The 26749-nt window shown below is 44.3% G+C and overlaps 1 protein-coding gene across 1 annotated transcript in view; it reads left to right on the forward strand.

Annotated features, from left to right (window-relative positions):
- The window catches only part of ODAD1 (outer dynein arm docking complex subunit 1), a 259341-nt gene that overhangs the window by 22187 nt on the left and 210405 nt on the right, over positions 1-26749 (forward strand). Inside the window, exon 3 of the mRNA XM_082273694.1 lies at positions 24482-24581. Coding sequence (XP_082129820.1) covers positions 24482-24581 — 100 coding nt within the window. The remainder of the gene's footprint in view (positions 1-24481; positions 24582-26749) is intronic.

The following is a 26749-nucleotide window of genomic DNA, read 5'->3' on the forward strand; positions in this document are numbered from 1 at the left end:
TGAACGAAAAAAAAGAGAACCTATCAGAAATCAGCACAGGAATAATGCGTAGTATTACTCATCATTAACCGCCCAAACAACCACCCACTGAATTTAATGATGGGTATACACGACACTATCCACGTATACCAAAATAGGATTTTAACTGCAGTGCTGAAATCAGAAAATCACCACAGCTGCTATCAGCAAAGGTATCCATATATGCTGAGCGCAAACACTGTTTGTGTCAGAATATATAAAATCAATGCGTGGTAGCCGACGAGTACCTGCAAGAGAAACAGGTCACAAAAGAATGAAAAAACAAAGTACATTAAAAAAAGCACATTAGGAAGAGTAGAAGGACATATAAAATGACTGACAACAACAGTTTTTGGATTCTCATCATTAACCGCCCAAACAACCACCCACTGAATTTAATGATGGGTATACACGGCGCTATCCACGTATACCAAAATAGGATTTTAACTGCAGTGCTGAAATCAGAAAATCACCACAGCTGCTATCAGCAAAGGTATCCATATATGCTGAGCGCAAACACTGTTTGTGTCAGAATATATAAAATCAATGCGTGGTAGCCGACGAGTACCTGCAAGAGAAACAGGTCACAAAAGAATGAAAAAACAAAGTACATTAAAAAAAGCACATTAGGAAGAGTAGAAGGACATATAAAATGACTGACAACAACAGTTTTTGGATTCTCATCATTAACCGCCCAAACAACCACCCACTGAATTTAATGATGGGTATACACGGCGCTATCCACGTATACCAAAATAGGATTTAAACTGCAGTGCTGAAATCAGAAAATCACCACAGCTGCTATCAGCAAAGGTATCCATATATGCTGAGCGCAAACACTGTTTGTGTCAGAATATATAAAATCAATGTGTGGTAGCCGACGAGTACCTGCAAGAGAAACAGGTCACAAAAGAATGAAAAAACAAAGTACATTAAAAAAAGCACATTAGGAAGAGTAGAAGGACATATAAAATGACTGACAACAACAGTTTTTGGATTCTCATCATTAACCGCCCAAACAACCACCCACTGAATTTAATGATGGGTATACACGGCGCTATCCACGTATACCAAAATAGGATTTTAACTGCAGTGCTGAAATCAGAAAATCACCACAGCTGCTATCAGCAAAGGTATCCATATATGCTGAGCGCAAACACTGTTTGTGTCAGAATATATAAAATCAATGCGTGGTAGCGGACGAGTACCTGCAAGAGAAACAGGTCACAAAAGAATGAAAAAACAAACAAAGGACAATAAAAAAAAAGTACAGTAGGAAGAGTAGAAGGACATATAAAATTACTGACACAACAACAGTTTTTGGATCCTTTTATTTTTCTTTCTAACTGTTTCTTGATTTGGGAGGGACTGCGATCTTCTGCGATCTTCTCTTCCAGCTTGGGTCTCTCAAAATGTCGATGGACATCCAACATCCTTCGAGACCCTGTGTTTGTGTGCCCTACACTGTGTCGTGCTGTACCCTACGCTAATACTCCACTAGTGTATGGTAGCGCTCGAAACATTCCCCGATGCAGAGACCAGGTTGGTCAGGACATTTGGGACAATAATAGCGGGTGTCACGCCTAAATCCGCGCCTGCTACAGACACAACATCTTCTTTGGGGCCATCTTTGGGTAGGGGTACTCGGGAGGACATGTGAAAAATGCCTCTCATGCAGCCGGCTCACTGCATCTGGAAGGGGAAGTTGGGCAGGCATGCCTCCTGGGTACAGGTAGGCAAGGATGATCTCTTCCTGGAATTCCCAGAAAGATCCAGTTCGTCCTGACGCCCTGTATAGGACAAAGGCGTTCAGCATCGCCAATTGAAATAAATAAACAGACACTTTTTTGTACCAGCGTCTGGCTTTACGGGCAACTAAATACGGCGCCAAAAGCTGGTCGTTAAGGTCCACCCCTCCCATATTAAGGTTATATTCGTGGACACAGAGGGGTTTCTCCATAACGCCAGTTGCCGTAGGGATTTGGACTGTCGTGTCTGGGTGAAGGGAGGACAGAAAATAAACATCCCGTGTATCCTTCCACTTCACCGCAAGCAATTTGTCCGTTTTCAAGCAGGCTCTCGCCCCCCGACTAAGACGGGAATCTACAAGCCGTTGGGGGAAGCCCCGGCGATTAGGTCGCACGGTGCCACATGCGCCAATTTGTAATTCGAGCAGGTGACTAAATAGTGGCACGCTTGTGTAAAAGTTGTCCACGTACAAATGGTACCCCTTTCCGGATAAGGGTGACACCAAGTCCCAAACGATCTTACCGCTGCTCCCTATGTAGTCTGGGCAGTTGGGGGGCTCCACACAGCTATCTTTTCCCTCATAGACCCGGCAACTAACTGTATAGCCTGTGGCCCTGTCACAGAGCTTGTACAGTTTGACCCCGTACTTGGCACGCTTGCTGGGGAGGTACTGTTTCATAGCAAGGCGGCCAGTAAATTTAATCAGGGACTCGTCAACGCAGACAACTTGTTCAGGGGTAAACAAGGCTGCAAACCGCTGATTGAAGTGGTCTATGAGGGGCCGAATTTTGTGGAGCCGATCGTATGCAGGGTCTGCCCGAGGACGACAGATTTCATTGTCGCTGAAATGCATAAATCGCAGAATTTGCTCATATCTCGCCCTGGACATGGAGGCAGAGTACATGCGCATATGGTGAAGTGGGCTAGTGGACCAATATAGCCGCACTTCACTCTGTTTAGTTATGCCCATGTTGAGGGAAAGGCCCAGAAAGATCTTAAATTCGGAAACCGTTATAGGATTCCAGCCGAATCGTCTGGCAAGGTGCGAATTTGGGTTGGCGGCGATAAATTGTTGAGCATATAAATTTGATTGATCCACAATAGATCTGAAAAGATCTTCCGTGAAGAACAGCTCAAAAAAGTTCAGGGGCGTAAAACCAGCTGTCTCCACGTGGATTCCAGGTTGGGCGGTGAATGGGGGAAGTACTGGCGCTGTAGAATCAGTGGGTTGCCAATTAGGAAATGCCAGCGCATCAGGGAGGGCACTATGGGCTCTACGGGCCTGTCTTCAAATACGCGGTGGCTGCGGGCCACTACTCGTGCTAGCCACCGCACCAGCTTCAACTGCACTTAGGGGACTCGCCACGTCACCAGGTGATACTGCAGTGCTGGTTGTACTAGGTCCAGGGTGTACTAGGCCGCTGGCGCTTGCCAGGTCGCCAGAAAAATGAGCGGCACTAGTAACCACACTCTGCTCCATACGAGCACCCTGCGATTCCTGCATCTCAACAACTTCAGAATGGGGTCGGGTACGCCTGGGTCTAACAGGGACCCATCTGTCGTCGGAGCTATCTGTCAGGGAGCCGCTGCCGTCATCTGGTTCGTATACTGACCCTGATTCTGCCGGTGAGGCTTCCCCATCGCTCTCACCTGACATGGTCATTATACTGTAAATAGCTTCATCACTGTACGAACGTTTAGACATTTTGGTAACTAAATTTACCCGTACAGTGATGCGACTCACAGGTAATAAAAGCACCTGGTTGTCGAAGACTATTTCAAGCGCTACCAAAAAAACTGCTAATGCTAGCAGGGATCAGGCCTGACTCTGCTAACACAGCGGTTTTGTGTCTTGTGTTTTTTTGCAAGTGACAGTAATCTATTGATTACTACACTTGCCTGGGTGAAAGGGTTAAACGCAGGTGCTGGCAGGAATCAGTACTGATCGTGCAAACACCGCGTTTTGGGAACCCTAAACTATGGGGGCGCTAGTATAGCTCTGATCAGATCAGATATTGATCTGTTCAAACACTATACTAGAAATGGAAGTGTATGTGCGTGCGTGCGTGTGTGTGTGGCAATCAAGGGGTTATTTCTAAACTATGCGCCGGGGATCTGGGGGGGTGGCGGGGACCCTAAACCTCCTTTGGGAAAGAAACTAGCTAGCTAGAGCAACCTCAAGTCACAATGACACTAATACAAAATACAGTAAAAACAGTATATTATGTGTGTATTAGTGCTAATGTGACAGAGGGTGTAGGGGTTAACGGGATGTGATCAGGGGGGATCAGGGGTTTAAATCTTTATTGGAAGGGGCTGGCGGGTATCCTACGGATAAAAGAAACGGTGGCAAGCGCTAACCCTGGTCACAAGTCACACTTATACGGGTATATAGAAAATGCTATATACTGTATACAGTGTGTTGTGGCAGGGGGTGTAGGGGTGATCAGGGGGGGATCAGGGGATTAAATCTTTATTGGGCGGGTGGGGGGGACCCTAAACCTCCTTGGGACACAAACTTAGTCGCCTGCGCTAATTCTGATCACAATCACACTAATACAAAAATACAAAAACACAGTATATTACGTTTGTATTAGTGCTGATGTGACAGAGGGTGTAGGGGTTAACTAGCGGTGATCAGGGGGGGATCAGGTGGGATCAGAGGCTTAAATCTTTATTAGGGGGGGGTGGCGGGTAATTCAAGTGGAAAAGGGGGGGTCGCAAGCGCTAGACCTGACCACAAATCACACTTATACGGGTATATAGCAAAATGCTATATACTGTATACGGTGTGTGTTATGGCAGGGGGTGTAGGGGTGATCAGGGGGGGGGGGGTCAGGGGCTTAAATCTTTATTGGGCGGGTGGCGGGGACCCTAAACCTTCTTGGGACAGAAACTTAGTCGCCTGCGCTAATTCTGATCACAATGACACTAATACAAAAATACTGTATATTGCGTTTGTATTAGTGCTGATGTGACAGAGGGTGTAGGGGTTAACGGCGGTGATCAGGGGGGGGGGTCAGCGGCGATCAGTGGGTTAAATCTTTATTAGGGGGGGGTGGGGGGTAATTTGAGGGGAAAAGGGGGGGTCGCAAGTGCTACACCTGTTCACAAATCACACTTATACAGGTATATAGGTAACTGCTATATGCTGTATATAGTGTGTGTTGTGTCAGGTGCTGTAGGGGTTAATTGGGGGGGCGATCGGGGGTGAAATGTGCCTATCTAACTGTGTGTGGGTGTGCTTGGTGCAATACTCACAGTAAGATGTGCTCTCCTCTCACGCTGGATCCAAAAAGACCGTTGGGAGGGGAGGGCACATCTCCTCTAAGCCTGTGTTTACATTTCACAGGCTTAGAGTGACATTTGATTGGGTAGGACCGATCAACAGGTCCAGACCAAAAATGATTGGCCTGGACCTGATGACTGATCGGTTCTGAACCCAATCGAGTCATCGGCGGCGGCGGCGGGGCGCGGGAGCGCGCACAGGGCCGGCAAAAAGTGCTGACGTAGGCCTACGTCAGTTTGCCTGGCCGGGGCTGAGCGCCGACGGAGATCGTCGTGCGCCGGTCGGGAAGTGGTTAATTCATTTTCCCATATATTTATACCCACCCTTAACCATCACAGTCTGAATCCTCAAATAAATCTAACCAAAGAACCTGGTAACTAGTATAGTATGTATGCAATCTTAACATATAACAGAGTAAAGCCCCATATAATAAAAATATGTTAAAGGAGGAGGTCTTTCCACAATATGGTGAAAGAACCTAGTACTTAATGATCACATATGAAACACTTAAGGTCAAACTCTAGATTAAGGCCTTTGGGAGCAAGGACCTTTACCTCAACAATCCAAAAGGATTCCCTTCTACTGAGCTGCCTAATATAACTCCCCCCCCCCCACCCCAATGCCTTTCCACTTTCTCAATGCCCCAAAACCTGAATGAACTCAAACCTTTGTTATGGGCCAATTTAAAGTGCTTAGATATTAGGACCACATTTACCTATGAATCCTGGATTATTTATAAAAGCCCCAAGAGTGATGGATCCCTCCAAGACGAAGAATAATACATTGTTAAATTGAAATAATATAAAAAGGACAAAGGAGTTAAATAGCACAATATACAAATAAATACCTTATCACTTATTCTACTGTGGGAGTGATATATGTCTTTGAATGTGGATGTGTATCTAAGCACTTTAAACTTGCCCATAATAAAGATTTGAGTTCATTCAGGTTTTGGGGCATTGAGAAAGTGGAAAGGTATTAAAGAGGGGGGGGGGGCAGTTATGTTAGGCAGCTCAATAGAATGGAATCCTTTTGGATTTTTGAGGTAAAGGTCCTTGCTCCTAAAGGCCTCAATGTAGAGTTTGCCCCTAACTATTTCATAGTTACATAGTTAGTGAGGTTGAATAAAAACCATCAGGCTCAACGAATAAAAAACAAAAAACAGTAGTTTTCAGTGATCATTAAAGCGGAGTTCCACCCTATTTTTCAACTTTGCAGTTTCCATTACATTAAAAGATCCTGAAGAAGAAGAATTGGATAGTTATTTTTTTTTTGTTTCACTTACCTTATTTTTTTTAGAAAATTAACTTAACTTCCTTCCACTTCCTCCTTCTGCTGCTGCGGCCCCCGACGTCACTTCCTCCTTTGGATTGACTCCTGGGAGATGAGCGTCATCAATCCCAGGAGTCAATGTGCCTGCACCGGTTTCCCTCGTCACTTCTGGTGCAGGCGTGTCATTCCCTGCTGTATGCATTAGAACAGCTTCTGGGCATGCCCAGAACAAGCTGGGATGACGCGCCTGTGCCGGAAGTGATGATCAGGGCATTCAGAGGAATCCGACATCCAGGAAGAGGGACGTGATGAGGGACTCTCCGGCTTCAGCTGCCCACACCGCAAATGGCAGCGCTGGATAAGAAATTTTCAAGGTTAGTTTTTACTCTTACAGGTTCACTAAGCTGGGTGTAGTTCAGAGGCTATCGTTGCTTAAATGCACTAGCCCTGACTGTGCTAGGGGTATTTTTATCCCCCAAACTTTTTTTGCCCGGAACGCCGCTTTAAGTACCAGTTCTTTCAGATTGGAATATCTTGGCTGTTGTGGCGAGAAATGGTGTCCCCATGTATATGTGGTCCCAGGCAACAGGGGTGAGGAGATGTGGTATTAGGGGACTGCTTACTTGTACCTGCTGGTAAAACAGGGGTCGAAGTATAAGGTGAGCTGCCATCTCATCACTGGTGAAGGGTTGTCTAAAAGAACAATTATTAACATTTAACACGGAAATAAAAGATCACAAAATTCAGTTGTTTTTTTTTTTTTTTGTTACCACAAGCACTATGAACTGTTGATTTTTTTTTTTTTTAATTGGAATTTGATTTTGTTAGTTTGTTGCTAGTTGAGTTGCACTATATACATGATTTATCTTTATACTGCTGCCCATACCTTCCTGATCCAGGGACCACTTCACCACCCATTTCCAGTATGGGTGTCACTGGGACTGAAAAAGGGGAAAATCTGCAAAAATAAAAATCTGATAGATATTTAACTAAAGTGTAATTAAAGGTAAGCCTTTTTTTTTTTAGTTTTGGATATAGAGGACATGGATTTGAATACATGGCAGTCTGTGCCCCTGTTAGGGAGATTCACCCTCTCTATTTGTCCTGTTTACCATTATCATTGAAAGTGAAAGTAAAAGAAAATCACACATTTTGGGTTGTCCCCAGAAAAGTAATAGAAAGGAAATCTTCCAATGGGGTCCCCAAGGAATTCCCCTAATTTAAAGGAATTTTCTCTTACTTCCTGTTTGACTGTGGGACAGGAAGTGAAGGAAAATCTTTAAAATGGGATGCAGACGGCAAAAAAAAAAAAACAAATCTGGTAAGGGTTATAACCCTCCCTTGCTCTACTCAAAATGGAAAACTTATTCATTACCTAAAAGGAATCAAAGAATTTTGGAGTAAAAAAAAAAAAAACAGTAATGATAAACAAGCCACAAAATGGGTTTTCCATCAGTAAAGTTGGAGCTTGGCCCAGGTTAGCAACTGTACTTGCCTGTTAAAATAAATAAAAAGTACATAAAGATAGTTCAAGAAAGCCAGCTTGCAATTTCAGATAATGGTTCATTGCAAACATCCCACTCTTTTATTATAGTGGCGCAAATGAACCTTTAACCCAAATAAACACAGGAAGAGCTTTGTAGAGGAGAGAGAAATGCAATTTTGTACAGGATGCTACAACACTTGCCGGTGATTGCACACTTTATTTCAAGTGGAAAAAAAAAAAAAAAAGATTTTTAAAGAACAGAACAAATTATATGAATGTGACAAGTTTATACAATTTTTAAAGTAGTTGATTGATGTTACTGGAACCTTTTGTGGATATACTTGGGGACTAATTGATTTATTTGACAAAAATATTCTGAAGGAATCGCAATGGGGCATCTAAGTAAGGAGTTGGCTGTTCATGTGAACCGAGAAACTGGAACATAGGCACCTGACTGTAGAAATGATGTTTGGGTTATCGTGTGTTAACATGCGTTGACATGAATTTTGAAATTATTATTATTATTCAGGATTTCTATAGCGCCAGCAGTTTACGCAGCGCTTTACAATGTTAGAGGGAGACAATACAGTTACAATACAATAAAATACAAGAGGATTAACCACTTGCCGACTGCCGCACGACAATTTACGTCGGCAGTCAGCCCTTCACAGGCAGAGCGACGTAGTACTCAGGGGCGGACTGATCATTCGGGCACTCGGGCATTGCCCGAGGGCCCGGCGTCAGAGGGGGGCCCCATGAGAGGGTCAGTCCGTCCGTCCCTGGACGGGAAGTGGCCACTGCATACCTCCTGTCACAAGGGACAGCTGGCGAGAGAGCTGCAGAGTGCAGAAAAGTTTTTGCAGAGCCTCGTGTGCAGCAGGTCAGTCAGTGTGTGTGTACTATCACACACAGCGCTGCCAAAGGGAGGGGGAGGGGGCACACGGGACATCTGCAGCCCGGTGTCCCACTCGCAGCTATCATCCTCCTGTAAGACACCTCTCTCCCCACTGGCAGCCCGCACATCTTACTGAGCATCCCCCTCCCCCTTCGGATGTAAACAGACAGAAGGAACCCGGGAGGAGGAAGATTTCACTGCCAGAGCCGCGCTGAGGATCTGAGGTCTGTGTATAGTTATAGATACAGTGGAGGGGGGGTCACGGTAACCAGAAAGGGGGGAAGGGCAAGTAGCACACATGATGGAGTGATGGGGGGGGCTAGAGGATATGTATTGGGGGTGCTTTGGGAGGAGAGAGTACTTCTGCTAGTGGGGGGAGGGGTGTCATCTCTCCTTCCAAAGCACCCCCCAATACATATCCTCTTACCCCCCTCTCCCCCAAATCAAAAGATGCTGCATCCCTCTGTGCCCTCCTCCCTCAGTGTCCCTCTGTGCCAGCGTCCCTCTGTGCCCTCCTCCCTCAGTGTCCCTCTGTGCCAGCGTCCCTCTGTGCCCTCCTCCCTCAGTGTCCCTCTGTGCCAGCGTCCCTCTGTGCCCTCCTCCCACAGCGTCCCTCTGTGCCCTCCTCCCTCAGCGTCCCTCTGTGCCCTCCTCCCTCAGCGTCCCTCTGTGCCCTCCTCCCTCAGCGTCCCTCTGTGCCCTCCTCCCACAGCGTCCCTCTGTGCCCTCCTCCCACGGCGTCCCTCTGTGCCCTCCTCCCTCAGCGTCCCTCTGTGCCCTCCTCCCTCAGCGTCCCTCTGTGCCCTCCTCCCTCAGCGTCCCTCTGTGCCCTCCTCCCACGGCGTCCCCCTCTGCGTCCCTCTGTGCCCTCCTCCCTCAGCGTCCCTCTGTGCCCTCCTCCCTCAGCGTCCCTCTATGCCCTCCTCCCACAGCGTCCCTCTGTGCCCTCCTCCCTCAGTGTCCCTCTGTGCCCTCCTCCCTCAGTGTCCCTCTGTGCCAGCGTCCCTCTGTGCCCTCCTCCCTCAGTGTCCCTCTGTGCCCTCCTCCCTCAGCGTCCCTCTGTGCCCTCCTCCCTCAGCGTCCCTCTGTGCCCTCCTCCCTCAGCGTCCCTCTGTGCCCTCCTCCCACAGCGTCCCTCTGTGCCCTCCTCCCTCAGCGTCCCTCTGTGCCCTCCTCCCACAGCGTCCCTCTGTGCCCTCCTCCCACAGCGTCCCTCTGTGCCCTCCTCCCTCAGCGTCCCTCTGTGCCCTCCTCCCACAGCGTCCCTCTGTGCCCTCCTCCCACAGCGTCCCTCTGTGCCCTCCTCCCTCAGCGTCCCTCTGTGCCCTCCTCCCTCAGCGTCCCTCTGTGCCCTCCTCCCTCAGCGTCCCTCTGTGCCCTCCTCCCTCAGCGTCCCTCTGTGCCCTCCTCCTACAGCGTCCCTCTGTGCCCTCCTCCCACAGCGTCCCTCTGTGCCCTCCTCCCACAGCGTCCCTCTGTGCCCTCCTCCCTCAGCGTCCCTCTGTGCCCTCCTCCCTCAGCGTCCCTCTGTGCCCTCCTCCCTCAGCGTCCCTCTGTGCCCTCCTCCCACGGCGTTCCCCTCTGCGTCCCTCTGTGCCCTCCTCCCTCAGCGTCCCTCTGTGCCCTCCTCCCTCAGCGTCCCTCTATGCCCTCCTCCCACAGCGTCCCTCTGTGCCCTCCTCCCTCAGTGTCCCTCTGTGCCCTCCTCCCTCAGTGTCCCTCTGTGCCAGCGTCCCTCTGTGCCCTCCTCCCTCAGTGTCCCTCTGTGCCCTCCTCCCTCAGCGTCCCTCTGTGCCCTCCTCCCTCAGCGTCCCTCTGTGCCCTCCTCCCTCAGCGTCCCTCTGTGCCCTCCTCCCACAGCGTCCCTCTGTGCCCTCCTCCCTCAGCGTCCCTCTGTGCCCTCCTCCCACAGCGTCCCTCTGTGCCCTCCTCCCTCAGCGTCCCTCTGTGCCCTCCTCCCACAGCGTCCCTCTGTGCCCTCCTCCCACAGCGTCCCTCTGTGCCCTCCTCCCTCAGCGTCCCTCTGTGCCCTCCTCCCTCAGCGTCCCTCTGTGCCCTCCTCCCTCAGCGTCCCTCTGTGCCCTCCTCCCTCAGCGTCCCTCTGTGCCCTCCTCCTACAGCGTCCCTCTGTGCCCTCCTCCCACAGCGTCCCTCTGTGCCCTCCTCCCTCAGCGTCCCTCTGTGCCCTCCTCCCTCAGCTTCCCTCTGTGCCCTCCTCCCACGGCGTCCCCCTCTGCGTCCCTCTGTGCCCTCCTCCCTCAGCGTCCCTCTGTGCCCTCCTCCCTCAGCGTCCCTCTATGCCCTCCTCCCACAGCGTCCCTCTGTGCCCTCCCACAGCGTCCCTCTGTGCCCTCCTCCCTCAGCGTCCCTCTGTGCCCTCCTCCCACAGCGTCCCTCTGTGCCCTCCTCCCACAGCGTCCCTCTGTGCCCTCCTCCCACGGCGTCCCCCCTCTGCGTCCCTCTGTGCCCTCCTCCCACAGCGTCCCTCTGTGCCCTCCTCCCACAGCGTCCCTCTGTGCCCTCCTCCCACGGCGTCCCCCCTCTGCGTCCCTCTGTGCCCTCCTCCCACAGCGTCCCTCTGTGCCCTCCTCCCACAGCGTCCCTCTCTGCCCTCCTCCTACGGCGTTATGTGTACACTGCGGCTTTTCCCATAATACTGACATCTGTATACTTTGGTGGGGACAATGCTGCTTACATTGGTGGTCAGTGGGAAGAATGTCCCTTACATTGGTGGTCAGTGGGAAGAATGCTCCTTACATTGGTGGTCAGTGGGAAGAATGTCCCTTACATTGGTGGTCAGTGGGAAGAATGTCCCTTACATTGGTGGTCAGTGGGAAGAATGTCCCTTACATTGGTGATCAGTGGGAAGAATGTCCCTTACATTGGTGATCAGTGGAAGAATGTTCCTTACATTGGTGATCAGTGGGAAGAATGCTCCTTACGTTGGTGGTCAGTGGAAGAATGCTCCTTACATTGGTGGTCAGTGGGAAGAATGTCCCTTACATTGGTGATCAGTGGGAAGAATGTCCCTTACATTGGTGGTCAGTGAGAAGAATGCTCCTTACATTGGTGGTCAGTGGAAAGAATGTCCCTTACATCGGTGGTCAGTGGGAAGAATGTCCCTTACATTGGTGGTCAGTGGGAAGAATGCTCCTTACATTGGTGGTCAGTGGAAAGAATGTCCCTTCCATTGGTGATCAGTGGGAAGAATGTCCCTTCCATTGGTGGTGAGTAGGAAAAATGCTCCCTACAGTGGTGGTCTTTTTTATTTAACCGTTCAGCTAAGAAGACATTTGTTGCTCTTGTTATATTGTGTTAATTTATGAAAACCTTAATTCTGGAAATGTACCTTTGTTGCACTTTATTTAATGTATGTGACTAACACGTAATATGGACAGTGCAAGATGTAGGCGGGCTTTGTGTGGGTGTGGCTTGAGTGTGGACGGGGACACAGGGGGCCCCATGATCTCTTATTGCCCGGGGGCCCCATGAGTTGTCAGTCCGCCCCTGGTAGTACTACGTCGCTAGCCTGTGAGGGTCTAGGGAGCAAGCACGCGCCCCCGGAGGCGCGCTCCCGCGCGGATACGGACCCCCCCCGCGCGTGTCCCCCCCCCCCCCGACCCGATGTCCGCCAGTCACTCAGCGATCGTCGGTGCGGAGGGAGAAAGGCAGGCGGCTAGTGTAAACAAGCCGCCTGTCATTCTCCCCTGTGTAGAAATAGTGATCATACGGTTCTACTATGTAGGACCGTGGATCACTGTTCCTACACCTCAAGCCACAGCCAATCACAGTTAGAATCATGCCCCTAGGGACACACATAACCCCTCCCTCTCAAAAAAAGTTAACCCCTTCACTGCCAGTGTAATTTTACAGTAAGAGTGCATATGTATAGCACTGATTACTGTAGAAATGTCACTGGTAACCCCAAAAGTGTCAAAAATGTCAGTCAAGGGTCCGATCTGTCCGCCGCAATGTCGCAGTGCCGCAAAAGAAATCGCAGATCTCCGCCATTATGCGATAAAAAAAGACAACAAAAATGACAAAAATCTTTCCCTTTGTTAGTAAACGCGATAACTTTTGCGCAAACCAATCAAAATACGCTTTTTGCAATTTTTTTTACCAAACATATGTAGCATAAAACAAATTGGCCGGAAATGTTAAAAAACTTAGATTTTTACATTTTTTTGGGGGGGAATTTCATATAAAAAAATGTGAAAAATATTGTTATTTTTGCAAAATTGACGCTCTTTTTTTGTTTATAGCGCATGATCAAAAAAATCACACAGGTGATCAAATACCACCAAAAGAAAGCTCTGTTTGTGAGAAAAAAAGGACATCGATTTCATTTGGGTACAGCGTCGCACGACCGCGCAATTGTCCGTTAAAGTAACGCAGTGCCGAATCGCGAAATAGGCCCTGGTCAGGAAGGGGGTAAAATCTTCCGGGGCTTAAGTGGTTAAGAGGGCCCTGCTCAGAAGAGCTTACAATCTAATGGCATGCGTTGCCTTGAATGCTGTTTTTTATTTAGAATTTGGAGTGGATAGGGTTAATAGCTATTGACCAATGATTGTTACGAGCTGCCAATGCATCAATACAGCTATGCAAAATTATTATTATTGGGGAACACATACCAATGAAGAAAACATTTTTTTTTAGATTCCATACAGTTGGAATTTTTTAATGCACTGCCATTTGGAAAGGAAAAAGTTCTAAATTCTCCCTCTTGGCTACTTTTTTTCTGAAGGAAAAAAAAAACTGCATACAGATTCTAAAGGTCTCCCACAATACATAGCAGACACCTAAGGGTCTGTTATGTATTGTGGGAGACCTTTGAATGGGGGTCTGTGTGGGTTTTTCTAAAAATAAGTCAGCGATGAAGTTTTATTTGCTGGTAAATAAAATTGTCATTTTTTTTCTTTGTAAATATCACTTTTGACAGCAAGAGTGAAATAAAGAATTTGCATAGAGACCCCACTAAAGTGCATACCAGACCCTTTGGGGTTATTTTCTTTAGAACTGGATGGTGAAAAATCTGGTGCAGCTCGATGTAGCACCCCCCTAGATAGATGCTAGGTAGGAGAGTGGTTTTGGCTCTGCCTGCTTATCAGGAGAGCAGCAGGTAAAACATAGATGCCTTCTGCCTATCAGGGGAGCAGGATTCGTAGTTAGGCCTGTTCCATGTGCTCAGTGTGTGATGCATTTGGGCTGAGGGAGTGTCCCAACTGTGTCCAATGGGGAGGCATGTTGGTTAGTAGAGGAAACCCAGCCAATGACACACAGGCTTTGATACTATCCCATGGGTTTGGCATTGAGAGTGATGCATTATGGGATAGGGTATAAAAGCCAGGAGCACATGAGGCAGGGGGTCTTTCGACGGGAAGCCAGGTCCCAGATGGAGGGTGAGGGCTGTCTCCTCTTCTGTAGCAGTGGATGGTGGTCACAGGCAGTTGGCCTAGTGAACCAGAGTGTGTTGGCTGAATCCAGAAAATCCAGGAGAAGCTGACTGGTGGAGTAGAGGGCAACGGTGACTCTGGAAAAACAGTGTCCATGAGTACAGAGGAACTTGCCCGGGGATCTGCCCAGGAAGGGGACCACTCCTGAGTGTAGAGTCAGTGGATGGGTGTAAGCACACAGTAAGAAAGGGGGTGCCAAGTTAGAACCCTGAAGATAATTACAAGCAGTAACATTTATTCTATCTTCATTCCAGTGGCAGAGTGAAGCAGGGGCCTTGCCGCATCCTCAAGTCAGTTGTCCTCAATACTGTGAATAGTTACTAGCTGGAGTATCCCACTCATCCCTTCTCCTATACCAGTTCCAAATAAAACCACAGAAAACATCCCCTGGACTGATCATTGACTGAGTCAAGTACTTAAAGTGATACCTTTCTGCAAGCAGTTGCTACGGGTAACCCAGGGGAATCCAGAACGTGTTATATTCAACAGTCCTCTAGGGGGCAGTGCTAGATCTACATAGAAACTCATCAGCTTCCAGGTTTTATTGTCAATGCTTAATTGAACAAGCTGAAGTTAGTGTTCCAGTTTTAGTAAATCTACCTCTTTGAGTCTGATTTGGTTTTTAAGGGGTTTTTATATGCAAAAAAAAAAAAAGTATATAAAAAATGTTTACGGTCCCCCAGGAAATTAATACCAAACCCTTATTTATGCATGCAGCCTGGTATGCCAAGAAAGGGGAGGGAAATGAGCGTGCGCCCCACCACATCAGGCCACATGCCTTTAGCATGGGGGGGCTTTCTGATGTTGATGAGGACAAGGGCCTCTTCTCCACAACCCTGGCTGGTAGTTGTGGGGGCCTGTGGGCAGGGGCTTATCAAAATATAAAGGCCCTCTTAAAAATGAGGAGCCCCCAGATACCACCCTCCCCTCAAGAGATTGATTATGGGAGTACCTCTACTCATTCACAAAAAAAGATGTCCCTAGATGACCTAAAAATAAAGACACCCAATCGCTTGGCAAGTAATTTATTATTAAAATAAAAATTCCCACAGAAAGTTCCACCTAAATTCATCCTCAATCACGATGCCCGACAACTTGCCGGCATATTTAGGCAATTATGTAATCTGATCCATTTCTTGATTTTGTAGCCAAGTATTCTTGGCCATAGAAGTGAATTGGCCTGATGATATCAGTGGTTGGTAAGGTTGTGTTGGGTGCAAGCACCCATTGCTTCTATAACAACCACTGACAGCTTTAGCCTGTCACATTTGTCCATAGTGGACACCCTCAGTGTTCTGTACTGCCAGCATTCCCTCCAAACATAAGTACGTTCGAAGTGAACACTGAGGTCATCCCTACTCCGAGGCATAGCTTTACAAATTACTTCTTTCACTGAAGTAGTTTTATAAACTGTCCACACTACAGAGAATAAATATTGGTCCAACAAAATGGTATTTAGCAGCACATCACGTAATCCAAAGATATGATAATAAATCTGTAGAAGATTGTTATTTCTGGAACAACAGTCCAACAAGCTGTAAGGAGGGGGCATTGTGGTGCCCATCTTCAGGGCCTTCATTGCTTGCTTTGGGTCTCTTCATCTTCCTCCCTGAAGTGGAGAAGACCTGATCTTCCTTGGTGGTACATCTTGCAGGTCTTCAATCACTCTGCTCTCCTCACCAAGTCCTTCCCATCCCTTAAAAGCTAAGGGGGAGTCTCACCAGGACAGGAATTACAATAACAGGGTATTAAACCTATCCTACGGGAACATCATTAACAACTTCAATACAGTGCCCTTTCACCCCCTTCCTGCCCAGGCCAATTTTCAGCTTTCAGCGCTGTCAAACTTTGAATGACATTTGCGCGGTCATGCTACACTGTACCCATATGAAATTTTTATCATATTTTTTTAACACAAATAGAGCTTTCTTTTGGTGGTATTTAATCATCACTGGGTTTTTTATTTTTTTCTAAAAAAAAAATAGAAAATCACAGAAAATTTTGAAAAAAAATAAGTGTTTCTTATTTTCTGTCAGTAAATTTTGAAAATAAGTAATTTTTCTCCTTCACTGATGTGCGCTGATGGGCACTGATGAGGTGGCACTTATGGGCACTGATGAGGTGGCACTGATGAGGAGGTACTAATATGCTGCACTGATAGGTGGCACTGATGGACACTGAAAGGCGGCACTGATGGGCGGCACTAATGGGCACTGACGGGCAGCACTGATGGGCAGCACTAATGGGCACTGATGGGCAGCACTGATGGGCACTGATGAGCAGCACAGATGAACAGCCACTGATGGGCACTGACTGGCAGCACTATGGACACTGATTGTGGACACTGTGGGCACTAAAGGTGGGCACAGTTATTTAACTTTTTTGATGATCAGTGCCCTGATTACCTGTCCTAGACTGCCCTTTGAGGAGGAGCCGCTGATTGTCTCTCCTCGCCACACACTCCGATAAATGGCACTTCCTCATATACATGTGACTGGCTGTGATTGGAGGAGCCGCTGATTGTCTCTCCTCGCCACACACTCCGATAAATGGCACTTCCTCATATACATGTGACCGGCTGTGATTGGAGGAGCCGCTGATTGTCTCTCCTCGCCACACACTCCGATAAATGGCACTTCCTCATATACATGTGACCGGCTGTGATTGGAGGAGCCGCTGATTGTCTCTCCTCGCCACACACTCCGATAAATGGCACTTCCTCATATACATGTGACCGGCTGTGATTGGAGGAGCCGCTGATTGTCTCTCCTCGCCACACACTCCGATAAATGGCACTTCCTCATTTACATGTGACCGGCTGTGATTGGACACAGCCGATCACATGGGTAAAGAGCCACATCATTGGCTGTTTACCAAGGCCACAATCGCCGCACTGCGCGCCCCTGCAGGAGTGTAAGAAAGGCCGTTCTGGGGCACCGTCATATGATGTTGTCCCAGAACGAGAGCCGCACCGCTCCGTGTTATTTGACGGTGGGCGGGGGCGGTAAGTGGTTAAAAAAACATTTTGCCCTGCACCAAATATGTAATAATGGCAATAAGGGTTTATATGTTGTCATGTTCCTGCTCTTTACAATAATTAAAGTGGTTGTAAACCTCAGACATGAAATATGAACAACGCATATCCCTCTATAGTGTGTACTTGTCTCAATCCTGAGTACTATGAGGGTCGATTTACTAAAGGCAAATAGACTGTGCACTCTACAAAGTGCAGATACGCCAGAGCTTAGTAAATGAGGGGAAGCTCTTCTGACTTCCATCATCCAATCAAGTGTAATCAAAAATGCTGTGTTTTTTTTTTTTTCTTAATTCGTCTTGCCTGTGATTGGGTACTCTTTGCAAAGTGAAGCTTCATCTCATTTACTAAGCTCTGGAGCAACTGCACTTCCAAAGTGCACACTTTATTTGCCTTTAGTAAATCAACCCCAAAGTCTCATATCTGTCTGCTACCTCATTTCTCTGCTATTAGCATGAATCACTTAGGACAGGTGTTTATGACACCCTAGAGAAAAAAAGGTGACAGGGGAGAGATCGTTAGCACACAGCCCATGATTGACAGCCTCAGCTCTGTTCCTGTGTGCTGTGTGAAGGGGAGTGTGACCTCCAATTAACTCTTGGGTATCTCCTCGATGAGCTCTGCATTGTGTAATTTTCAGCTCTCCGTCCCTTTTTTTTTCTGACAGCTAAGACAAGCTTTATACATTCTGAAATTTAAATGGCTGTAGAGAATAGAAGACTGCAGATAAATAGTTACAGCTTATGTAGGAAGATTTGTTTAATATCTGTGTATCACCTGAGACCAGTCACTTTACTGGGTATATGTACGGTTTACAACCACTTTAAGTAGGCGCATGAATGGGATAATGACCTAAGAATAGCATTAGGTTGAGGTTATATCCCAACCAGGTATGCAAATAGACATAAAGGGGCTGATTTACTAAAACTGGAGAGTGCAAAATCCAAAAACCAATCAGCTTTCAGCTTTTATTGTCAAAGATTAACCGCTTGCCGACCGCCGCAAGTACATATACTGCGGCAGTCAGCCCCGTGCAGACAAAGTGACGTATGGGTACGTCACTCGCCTGTGAGCCAATAGGGGGCGAGCGCACGCCGCCAGAGGCGCGCACCCGCCCCCGCTTGTTCATGGACACCTCCGCGCGAGTGAACGCCAGACCCGATGTCCGCCGGTCACTCGCGATCATCTTTTACAGAGGGAGAAAGGCAGGCGGCTAATGTAAACAAAGCCGCCTATCATTCTCCCTTGTGTAACAGCAGAGATCACACTGTCCTGCTATGTAGGATCGTAGATCTCTGCTGTTACATGAAAAGCCACATCCCTGCACAGTAAGAAGCACGCCCCTAGGGACACACTTAGCCACGGCATCACTAATAAAGTTAACCCCTTCCCTGCCAGTGCCATTTTTACAGTAACAGTGCATATTTATAGCACTGATTACTGTAGTAATGTCACTGGTACCCCCTAAAGTGTCAAAAATGTCAGTCAAGGGTCCGATCTGTCCGCCGCAATGTCGCAGTCCCGCAAAAAAAAAAAAACGCAGATCGCCGCCATTACTCGTTAAAATAAAAAACAACAAAAATTACAAAAATCTTTCCCTTAGTAAACGCAATAACTTTTGCGCAAACCAATCAAAATACACTTATTGTGATTTTTGTTTTACCAAACATATGTAGCATAAAACAAATTGGCCAAAAATATTAAAAAATTTTGATTTTTACATTTTTTTGGGGGAATTTCATATAAAAAAATGTGAAAAATATTGTTATTTTTGCAAAATTGTCGCTCTTTTTTTGTTTATATCGCATGATCAAAAAATCGCACAGGTGATCAAATACCACCAAAAGAAAGCTCTGTTTGTGGGGAAAAAAGGACGCCAAATTTGTTTAGGTACAGCGTCGCACGACCGCACAATTGTCCGTTAAAGTCACGCAGTGTCGAATCGCAAAATAGGGCCTGGTCAGGAAGGGGGTAAAATCTTCCGGGGCTTAAGTGGTTAATTGAGCAAGCTGAAGTTAGAAGCTGAATGGCTACCACGCACAGCTTTTTTTACTCTGCAGTTTAGTAAATCAACCCCTGTGTTTTTTAGTATATTCAAGTAATCTCCAGTACTCCACTGTGGAGAATATATTTGAAATCCAGGGATTGCAGGATGCTTTTTTGCCATAGTTCAGCAAACACCTGTATCATATGTAATCCAAGCAAAATGGAAATTCTCCACCACAGCGAGGTGAATCCCACATGAAGCATACATCAGTCTCAACCATAATGCTCCTAATTGGTTCTGCTGTGCACAGATAAAGCAACCAGTGCCTATGGACAATCTCACGTGGGACTTTCTATGTGCATAATAAGTTTCAATGACGATGTTATTCAAGCAAAAGAACAATGATGTCTCTGTAGTAAATTCAGCTTCCAAAAGGTGTTCAAGCATAAGGAGATAAATCCCAAATATATGCTGATCTCCAGAGCACCACCGTGTAGTATCCTTGTGATCTGACAACGCAGAAGGCGCAACGTTTTTAATGATGGCTTTTTCCTAAATAACATTGGTAATTTGCACATATTGTAAAAGATCAGGGAGGTAGCACCGCTAGCACAAAGGGATACCAACCTAATAAATACTAATAAAACTAAAAAAACCTTAAAAATAATATAATATATCTTAACCTCCCTGGCTGTATGATTCTGTCAGGAATTACATACCAAAAGCGGTACAATTCTTTTCATGGAAATTTGGCGTTATGTATTATAGGCCTACAATTCTTAGTAATTACTGACTTAAACCTGACCAAAACAAGACTCTAGTAGACATCCCAGATGTGATAAATTTGAAACACAAACGCATGAATTATAATCGAATCAATAAAATAAATTTTATTATATAATATATAATATATATAATAAAATTATATTATTGATTAGATTATAATTCATGCGTTATATATTATATATATATGTGTGTATATATATATATATATGTGTGTGTGTGTATATATATATATATATATATATATAATATATATATATAACGCATGAATTATGATCGAAACAATAATATAATTTTTTATATATATATATATATATATATATATATATATATATATTTATATGTGTGTATAGGTATATATATATATATATGTGTGTGTGTGCATATATATATATATATATATATATATATATATATATACACACATATATACATATATATATATACATACATATATATATATATATATATATATATATGTATATATATATGTATATGTGACCATATGTGAGGCACCTACCTGACCTTGTCCCCTTTTGGTTCCACAAACTTGATGAAATTACAAACTATATCATCACATATATCGCCAGATAGATCCAGACCAACCAGATGTTTTTAACGTTTGTACAAGCATGCAAAGTTCAGATATGATTAACTCTGTAAGTACTCACATCATATACATTATGTACATTGTGAACTGCAAAATTATTTTATTTATGCAGATTTTACGATTCATGGCTCTTATGCTCATATTCTTGTATCACTAGAGTACTGCTATGAACTACCCCTGAAGAAGGAGAAAGCATATGTCTTCTAAACATGTCGGGTCTTTAGGTTCTAGCGCTATGAGTTTTCCTCTTATCTGCCCTATGCTTGTATAATGTTTTTAAATTTTACTGTTTTCTATTTTGTACTCAATAAAGCCATTGTTTATCATATATTAGTTTTCTAATCATTATGTGCCTATAAAGCCCCAATTAGGGCAACCCCTTCCTTTGTATTTTGTTATTAGGGATGTGGCACAACTCAACATTGGTCATCAGCACCCCTTACATGATTATTGTAGTAATGTCACTGGTCCCCCTCAAAAGTGTCAAAAATGTTAGTTAGGTGTCTGATCTATCCGCCGCAATGTCGCAGTCCCGCTAAAAATCGCTGATCGCCGCCATTACTAGTAATAAATAAATTTAAAAAAATGACATAAACCTTTCCCCTAGTTTGTAGACGCTATAACCAATCAATATACACATATTGGGATTTTTTGTACCAAAAATATTTATATATATACATATTGGTCTAAATTGATGTAAAAATATATTTTTTAAATGTTTTTTTTTCCGGAAAGTTTTATAGGAGAAAGTAAAAAATATTGTTTTTTTTTCAGAATTGTCGCTCTTTTTTTGTTTATAGCGCAAAAAAAAAACGCAAAGGTGATCAATTACCACCAAAAGAAAGCTCTGTTTGTGGGAAAAAAGGACATCAATTTTGTTTGGGTACAATGTCGCATGTCCACCTAATTGTCAGATTAACAGTAACACAGTGCCGCATCGCAAAAAATGGCCTGGCCGTTATGGGGGTAAAACTTTCCGGTCCAGAAGTGGTTAAAGTGTTACTAAACCCACAACAATAAAATCAGTGTGTATATGCAGTAAAGTATGCTGGTTATACTCACTGTGGAACCTAGGGGGAATCCTTTGCATTGTATATAAAGGCTGTTTGATCCCGTCTCTCTTCTTTCACGGTCTCCAAACAAAACCCCTGATATTTACAGAACCAGGGGACAGGCTGCACATGCTCAGTTTGGTGTGTATTGCTAGAGAGGTTTTTTTTTTGTGATCAGCACATGGCCAATCAGCACTGTCCAGACAGAGAATCAGGGGAGAATGAAAACTCCTCCAAGATTTACTAGGAACTGATACAATTCACACGACTGCTATATACTGCTGATGAGAAAAGGTATTTATCGGTTTATATTTACTAAAATAATTGCATTTCCATGTTCAGTGTACTGTGGGAGACCAGATATAGTGAATGTAGGCTCTGTGTTTAGGAACACTGTAATTCATATTTAGGTATAGAATCCTCTGCGCTACCACCTAATATAGGATTTATAAAGCAGCTGGTCACAACTTAACAATGTATACCCACATCTAAAAATTAAAGAGGAAGTAAACTGCCATAAGTAACTTTTACCTATAGGTAAGCCTATAATAAGGCTTACCTAATGGTAGTGTAAATATCTCCTAAACATATCTCTCCTCACTGTTTAGGAGATATTTACTGTGCATGCAGCCAGTGACATCACTGGCGCATGTACTTTAAAGAAACGGCCACCCGTGCCGTTCCTTCAGAGCCCTGTGCTGTAATCGGCGGCTCCCGTGCGCATGACGTCATTGCAGTTCCAGCCAGTCACAGAGCCAGAGTCTGTGAACCCGGAAACAAGAAGGGTGAAGATGGGCAGCTGACATTTCGACACTGGAACAGCTTTGATTTAAGGGAAGTTTTACATAAGGTGCTAGTATGCAATACATACTAGCACATTATGCCTTTACCTTGAAAGGTAAGAGAAAAAAAAAAAAAAAGGCCAGCGGTTTACAACCGCTTGAAATTGTTTACAAATTTGAAGTGGCGCTGTGCAAAAGAATAATAAAACCATATAAAGAATTCCAAACAGTAATGGCACTTTGAGTATAAACTCAGTAGATAATTTATTATTATTATTGATGTTATTCAATAGCTACATTTAAGAGATTAGACACATATAATATTAATGTTTATGAAGTTTTAATATTCATTCTTTATGAAGTTTTAATATTCATTCAAATGTAACATTTACTTTTCCATGGTCATTTACTATATGATTGCTAAGGTTTTTCAGGCCTGCACTTGTTTGAGTTTAATTTAAATTTGCAAATATGCAACATACTATATGGTATTTTTTTATTTTTTTTTTTAAGTGTAAGGCCCCTTTCACACATACAGACCATTTGTCCGTTTTTCATCCATCTGTTGACGGATGAAAAACAGACATCAATGCATTTCTATGGAAAAAGGGATGTAAATGGATGATTGTACATTTACATCTGTTTTCATCTGCTTCTGTCAACATCAGTTTTTTTTGAATGGATGAAAGTCCTATTTTCCATCCGTTAAAAAAACAGATCGGACAAAAAACAGATGACAACAGATGAAAAAATGGATGACAACGGATGACAATGGATGAAAAACGAAGGACAACGGATGAAAAACGAAGGACAACGGATGAAAAACGGATGACAACGGATGAAAAACGGATGACAATGGATGAAAAACGGATGACAACGGATGAAAAACAGATGACAACGGATGAAAAATGGATGACAACAGATGACAACGGATGAAAACCGGATGACAACGGATGAAAAATGGATGACAACAGATGACAACAAATGAGAACAGATGACAACAGATGACAATGGATGAAAAACGGATGACAACGGATGAAAAATGGATGACAACAGATGAGAACAGATGAGAACACATGACAACAGATGAAAAATGGATGACAACGGATGAAAAATGGATGTAAAAAATGGACGAAAAAGGGATGAAAAACGGATGAAAAAAACGAATGACAAAGGATGAAGAACAGATGAAAAAGGGATGATAAAGGATGAAAAACGGATGACAACAGATGACAACGGATGAAAAACGGAAGACAACTGATGGAAAACAGATGACAATGGATGAAAAATGGATGACAACTGGATGACAAACAAATGACAACCGATAACAACAAATGGCAACTGGATGAAAAACGAATGACAACGGATGAAAAAGGGATGACAACGGATAAAAAACGGATGGAAAACAGATGACAAAGTATGAAGGACAGATGAAAAACTGATGATAAAGGATGAAAAACGGATTACAATGGATGACAACAGATGACATCGGATGAAAAACGAAAGAAAATGGATGAAAAATGGATGAAAAACAGATGACAATGGATAACAAGAGATGACAACTGGATTAAATACGGATGACAACGGATGAAGAACGGATAAAAAAGGGATGAAAAACGGATGAAAAATGAAAAAAAAAAAACTGATGAAAAAGATGACAAACTGAGGTTGACTGAAAAAAACTGATGACAAAAACGTGACTGAATTGATGAAATGAACGGTCTGTATGTGCGAAAGGGGCCTAGATCTTTTTTTGTGTGAAGGGTCTTGTAGCAGTTTAGTTCTATTATGATGTCAACAGACATCTATTGAAAAAGAGCTTGCACTTTGTTATTCTCCAAATATTTGACATTTATAAATTGCAGCAGGAAAAATAAGACTCCCTTGGATTCGTAATGGTTGTATTAGGGATTAAACAGCGGATGCAATATCCTGCCACCGCTGTCCCTGATATATATATATATATAAAGGAAATTTTTCTTAAAGAGATGCATTATGTTTTGATTGACACACATGAAACAGATGGATGTAACATACGATTCTCATTTTCCTTCATATTATTGTTTTCTAGCGGATAGCGAGCTGGCCAAGCTACAGCGCATTTTTCGCCTGAAGGAGGGACAGCGTCAAGCAACCGCTATCGGGAAAAAGGAACAAATAAGGAGACAGCAGTATGTATTCCTTAACTAAGATTTGTTCAGCTAATCTGCCGCAGACTGACATCTCTCTTTAACAGGCAGAATGCAGCCTCAGGGAATTTTCCCTTAACGTCATGTCATTAGTGCAGCATGGTATTCAGGGATATGCCGAGTGAAAACATGTGGCAAGGCAAGGCACCTGCCATTCCTGTCATACTGTATGTCTTGTTTGAAGAGAAGCTGTACAAATAATGTGCAAATGTAATACAGCACATAGTGGAATTTAACAAGCTTATGTGACGCATGTACTGCTTTATTATTAAAGCAAAAACACACATGGGGGGGGGGGGTTTATAAAGCCAAGCTCATGGAGAGGCCATAAGAGAAAGATGCCGGCAGATTCTTATTTTGTCACTTCCCCCCTCTAGTGGTAAAAAAAAAAAACATTCTTGTCTTCTGTATGCTGACTGACACTAAGGCCCCATTCACACCTGAGTGTTTTGTAGCTTGAAGCGCGAAGCTACAAAACGCTGGAAGAGAAAAAAGAATCAATGCTTCTCTATGGAGATGGTACACATCTCCACTCCAAGTTGCCTGAAGCCAAATGAGTCGGGCAGATTTGGGTGTTTTTGGCACATTTTTATTCCCATAGAAATAGATAGAAACGTGCAATTTGAGCGTTTTTATATGCTTTTGCGTGTTTTTATATGTTTTTTATATTGCTTTTAGTAAATCAACCCAAAAAGGGTTGGATACTTGAGGCTTTGTTGTTATGTTATTGCTAAATTTCTAGATCATGTTTGTTTTTTGTATTAAAGTGGATGTAAGCCCTCACATATACTCAGTGAAGTGAACAGCCTCAGATGATACACAGAGATGAAACAAATCTCTCTACATAAGTTTTACTTGTATATATGTGCTGTCTTCAGCTTTCTAGACTGTTTAGAAAGTGCACATCCTGTTCAAATTTTCTCTTCCTGCTTTACCTGCAGGTGTGGATTCTTGCCATACACTGTGAGACATCTGATTGGAGGTACACACTGCCCTCCACATAGGCAGAAACATGAAGAGCTGTGCTGTGAATAGACCAGCTCCCTGCTAATCTATTTATAGCACCCACCCTGACACAAAATTCAGCCTGGTTTTAACTCAGTTGAGGGAGAACTTGTCAGAAGTTATCATGCTGATAACAGAAGAAACGGAGCAGGAGAAAGCGACGGGACTTAGGGCTTTTAATAGAGATAAGTAAACACTACAGATAGATGTGCCCAGGTCAAATTTCATGAGTCGGGTGTACATCCACTTTAAAGCTTTAAGGCCCCTTTCACATATACGGTCCGATTGTCCTTTTTTCGTCCATCCGTTTGCGGATGATATACGGACATAATGTATGTCTATGGGATTGCGGATGTCAGTGGATGACACCGCTGACATCCGTTTTTGCGTCTGTTCCGTGAGAAAGGACCCTTAGATGCATTTTCTTATGTTTATGTACATTATGTTCTCATTCTTTTATCCAAGAAAATTCTGCACACTTACAGGGACCAAACTTTCAAAAATAACCATGTAAAAGAAGATTGTGAATACTAACCTTTCTCATGGACCGTGCTGCTTTAATCACTTCACCTCCGGAAGATTTACCCCCCCCCCCCCCCTCCTGACCAGGCCATTTTTTTGCTATACAGCACTGCATTATTTAACTGACAACTGCGCAATAGTGCAACGCTGTACCCAAACAAAATGTATGTCCTTTTTCCCCCCAAAAAACAGAGCTTTCTTTTGGTGGCATTTGATTACCTCTGTGTTCTTTATTTTTTGTGCGTTAAACAAAAAAAAGATTTTGAAAAAAAAACAGAACTATTGTCATTACTTTCTGCTATAAAACCTATCCAATAAAAAGATTGAAAACATCTAATTTCTTCCTAAATTTAGGCCAATATGTATTCTGCTACATATTTTGGGTAAAAAAAAAATCCAATAAGTGTATATTGATCAGGTTGCACAAAAGTTATAGCATCTACAAACTTTGGTATATAGTTATTTATTTATTTTTTTTTACTAGCAATGGCGGCGACTATATTGCAGGACTGCGATATTGTGGCGGACAATCGGACACTGACACTTACATGGGATCAGTGCTAAAAATTTGCTCTGTCACTATACTAGAGCTGCACGATTAATCTGTAAAAAATTGCGATCTC

The sequence above is a fragment of the Pelophylax lessonae genome (assembly GCF_965119305.1).
Source record: "Pelophylax lessonae genome assembly, chromosome: 12".
NCBI classification, from domain to species: Eukaryota; Metazoa; Chordata; class Amphibia; order Anura; family Ranidae; genus Pelophylax; species Pelophylax lessonae.